This window comes from Mya arenaria, chromosome 12 (genome assembly GCF_026914265.1).
Source record: "Mya arenaria isolate MELC-2E11 chromosome 12, ASM2691426v1".
Taxonomy (NCBI): Eukaryota; Metazoa; Mollusca; class Bivalvia; order Myida; family Myidae; genus Mya; species Mya arenaria.
The window spans coordinates 14,357,760-14,362,820 of record NC_069133.1 but is presented as its reverse complement, the minus strand read 5'-3'; the positions used below and the strand labels follow the sequence as shown (position 1 = coordinate 14,362,820).

The 5,061-nt window shown below is 36.2% G+C and overlaps 1 protein-coding gene across 1 annotated transcript; it reads right to left on the bottom strand.

Annotated features, from left to right (window-relative positions):
* Nucleotides 1-3,230: 3,230 nt before the first annotated feature.
* LOC128210471 (acanthoscurrin-2-like) lies at nucleotides 3,231-4,044 on the bottom strand (the record flags this gene model as incomplete). The annotated part of the gene is made up of 1 exon (XM_052914819.1): nucleotides 3,231-4,044. A coding segment is annotated over one exon (441 nt), but the record flags the coding sequence as incomplete, so codon positions are not given.
* Nucleotides 4,045-5,061: the final 1,017 nt, after the last annotated feature.

Genomic DNA, 5,061 nt, shown 5'->3' with positions numbered 1-5,061 from the left:
CATATGTGAATAAAATAAATAACTTACAAAAACGAATTGCAAAAATCATACTTGGTAAATCTAAACGAGATTCATCAACAAATCTATTTAAAGAACTAAAATGGCTAAACTTCTCGGATAGATGTAAATACCACGCAGCAGTATTAGTTTACAAGACGTTGAATAGCATGGCTCCATCATATATGTCAGAATTAGTAACAGTTTCAGACAATAATGTATATATGCTAAGATCAATGGCACACAAAGATATTGTTTTACAAACTAGACCTCGTACTAATTATATGAAAGCATCGTTTACATATTACAGCAGAATTGTTTGGAATAATATACCTTTGGAAATACGAGAATCAAAAAACTTTAATACGTATAAAATAAAGGTCAAACAGTACCTCATAGGAAACTTGTGATTATACAAATTGTGATGTTTTATTCATAATTATATTTAACTGAGAGTATCTGTCTAATATTGATTCAACATCATCATCATGTCATCATATGCATCATTATCGTCAGCATCAACAGCATACTTATAATCATCATCATCATCGTCATCGTTGTTAGCATCGTCTTCATGTTTGTCTTATGATTATTTGCCATATTTTCATTCTGTTTCAGAGGGCCATATCGAAAATAAGATTCTGTAGTTTTGTACATGATCTTAATATGTCACCTTCTTAAAATAAAGATATTATTATTATTATTATTATTATTATTATTATACTTTTTCACATACAAATCCAACATGGCGGCGTATTTGTAGCGTATTGTCAATTTCATGACGTCAGAGGGTGACAGTGCGACAGAGGGGGATAGTGCGAAAATATTGCCCTGGCGTTTTTACTATATGTTCTATAGAAGTGAGGTATAATAATACCAAATCATGTAGATCGATAAAATGCTCTCCAGGATAATAAGTGGTAATAAATAACCGGCCATTCTGCTCTACATAATATTGACCAACAGTAAATAGGGTAAATTTTCGATTGAAATTGGCCTACAAATATGTTTAGTTTAAGTAACGTTTGATAACACACTTGACAGTTATTTGTCGCAGCATCGAATGGTGAAACGATGTTTAAACTACAACATTCAAATATATACTTATGGCGACATTGTAAATTTTGTTTTATGTTCTTTTCTGAAGATGTTTTAACAATGTTTGACAAAATTTCCTTAACAAATACATTCATAACCCATAGGCTCGACGTGCTTGGTTTAATTTCCTTATTGACTCGAACTGGATGTAAAGGGCTGATGTCTTTATAGTGTAGCTTTGCATTCCCGCTTCGCTCGAATTACCCTATGCTCGAGGTACTTTCGCCTGTCCCCGGAAGCTCTACCCAACGGGGCTCGTCTGTGTGCTTAATATTTTGACATTTTCATTTCCCATTTAAGCTTGCAATATTTTGCTTTTCTTTTAAACACTCAATTTAAGAATTTTAAACGATATAAACATAGCACTACATTATGGGGAGCTTGGAAATTGTATTAGTATGACATGTTCATAAGCTTGAGATTGAATCCATGCAGGAAAGATTATAAGTATTCATACTTGAAGTAAGCCTAAAAATAAAATTTAAGAAACCTTTGGTAGCACATTTCACTGTTGTTTTAATGTTGAAAGCGTCTACAACACTTTCCAGACAAATCATAATTCACCAACTTTTTAAAGTTGATAAATGGCTTTCAATGTTAAAGGGTTGTGTCTACTGGAACTTTATCAAAGATTGAATAATGAGTCAGTCAAATCTTGAGATATTATTGCACATTTGAAATTCTGAGGTTGCCACTTGAACCAAAGGTTTTTAAGTTGTAAGTTTCAAGACAATATTATTTTGTAAACAAAACATCGATAAAATCAAAGCATTGGCGCATTCGGCACTTCCAGAGATTTAATTGTCTTACACTACCTATTGTTTCAGACTTGGTCGAACATGAGCCATTTTAATATACCACGTAAAGAAACTGATAAATCAGGCCAAATATCACAACAGACTGACATTGAGTTTTTGTGATGTAGCAGCCAGATGTTTATAATGCATATTATGTAGCTAATCGGATCATTTGCTATTAATAACTGACCAATAAAGAAAATAAAGTCATTGCGGAATGAACCAAAATATAATTTAAAGTTAAACATGGACTACCAAATATGGAACTTTAACCTATTTGATCCTATAATCTTGCACCATACCACACAGTAGACCCTTGTACTTACAATTGAAGATGGGTTCACGCATTAATCATTTCAAAGAAAATAATACTATTTTCTTCATAAGCATGAGCTGGGACCTATCACATTATCCTTCTCCCAAGCCAATAGTACGTTCTTTTGACATTGATAAAATGGCCAGAAGAATGATAATTGAGATAATGATGATCACCATCATACCAATAATCGTCCTTTTCCTACTACTGACCATCATCAGTTTTATTATCTTCCTCACGATGACGAATCTTATTATCTTATCACAACATTTGCTATGATGTTGATTGTGATGATGTCCAATGCAATAATGACCGTTAGGATGACGACCATCATTATCATTATAAGCAAAATCTACATTTTCATCAAAACATCTTGTTTAATAATGTCATCCTTATCATCATATTAAATCGAATGACGACCTTGATGGTAATGCTGGTAAGAGTGACGCTGCGGATAATTGTTATTGCAGTGTAAGATTTGCAATAGAGTTCACCGAACGAGCATCAAAAGCTAGCGTCATTTCATTTTGATGATCTTACGGAAAATATATCGCAATCATCCACTGAAGTAAACATGGTTCCATTTATTATATGCATAAAATGCGCACCAATTTGTATGTGAGCGTAACGTCATTTTAGATTTGACGTCGTCGAAATGATGTTCCAGCCGTGTGCGCGCTTACCTTTGATTTGGAATGAATGTAGATCTATATAACAGTGAAACTAACTCGTCATACTATTCTTTAACTCGTCGAAACAGTGACACACGATGTTTATTTCAATCTCATTAGATATACAGAATGAGGACATTTAAATCATGATGGTGATGCAGGACGATCGACCATATTGATTCATTTAACATTTCTGATGTTCTGTAGGACAGTGACTCTTTGCGATTCCTTCATCAACGCATGGAGTTCCCAAATGTGGAAGGACCTCTATATTGTCTGGCACTGCAGTTTGATGTTTTAGGCAATGCTGTTTACTGTTACACACCCACAAATAAACTACAAGACGATTCATAGTGTTTAGTAATTTATTTTTCTAGATACTTGGTATATTAAATTGGTTTACAAAAAAAATACAAGCAAGCATTTTTTTTATTAGAAATGATGAAAGAGAATTACCCAAATTACAAAAATATAGCGGACATTCATAAACAATAAAACGTTAAGTTAAAGTTGTTTTATGTAACTCAAATATGTTGACATATTTTATTACATATTCTAAGATCTATAAGCATAAAGGATCGATGTATTTATCTGAAACAATTACCGTCATCAATCAAATACACGCTCCAAATATGTTTTCGAAACAATGTTGACTATGACGACCGTAACAAACACCATATCCGGCCGAACCGGTCCAAGATCAGCTCATGTATCCTCCGCCATGTCAAAAGTGACCGTGTCCACCGTGTTTACCGTATCCACCTCCAGCGTATCCACCGCCACCGTATCCTCCAATGCCACCGTATCCACCTCCACCGTATCCTACAATGCCACCGTATCCACCTCCGCTGTAACCACCGCCACCGTATCCTCCAATGCCACCGTATCCACGACCACCGTATCCTCCAATGCCACCGTATCCACCGCCACCGTATCCTCCAATGCCACCGTATCCACCGCCACCGTATCCTCCAATGCCACCGTATCCACCGCCACCGTAACCTCCAATGCCACCGTATCCACCGCCTCCATATCCTCCTCCGATTCCACCGCCACCGTATCCACCGCCACCGTATCCACCGCCACCGTATCCACCGCCACCGTATCCACCGCCACCGTATCCACCGCCACCGTATCCTCCACCTAGTCCACCGCCACCGTATCCACCGCCACCGTATCCACCGCCACCGTATCCACCGCCACCGTATCCACCACCTAGTCCACCGCCACCGTATCCACCGCCACCGTATCCACCGCCACCATATCCACCATAAAGGCCACTCTGTCCTCTGCCACCGTATCCACCGCCACCGTATCCACCGCCACCGTACCCACCGCTTCCGTATCCACCACTATAGTAACCGCCACGTACATGACCGTAGGATATAGAGAGTGAAAGTGCAAGGCAGATTCCAAAAAAGAATAGGACCTTCATTGTTCCTGAAAAGTGAGTTTTAATGCGTAAATAATTACAATCAAGATATATCATGGAGAAATAACTGTAGTAACTTCACCATGTGCGGCTGTAAAATTTGTTGTTGTTTTTTATTACGGGCACAAGGAATCGCTAGGGCTAACATTTGCAAATCTAACGAACTACGAAGGGTCATGTTAAACCCTTCAGATATTACATTTCCGGATTAAAGTGACTTGTTCACGTTTTACGTAGACACACGTCGAATAAATTATTTAGTGTAAAATGTAAACATGTTTAAATAATATAACACCGTAAACAGTTTAAACAAGAGCTCAACTGAGAAGAATAATTTAGAAATGTGTCAGAAAAATTACTGTTTTCCTAGAACTCGTTGGAACTATTAAAAAATAATAATTAACGTTTAGATTTACAATATTCTGTTCGAATGAGTGGTTGTAAAAAAAACCGTAAAATATCGTAATCAAACACAGTTTAAACTTATTGTTGCCATCATTAAGTGTTACCATAATCATGCATTGAGTCTTATGAGTGAAACAAATGAAGTTCTTTATGTATGGATAGTATTTTTGTGGCTTTAAGATATGATCGACTAAAGGGCCATCATTCATAAAATATCTTTAGTCATTTCTAATCTCAAGTTAATTTCATAAGTTATGTATCTCACTGATCATATGGTATAATGACTAACTATTATCTTATATACATTATATTCATTATTCTTATGTAATAAACATGCTTTAAAAA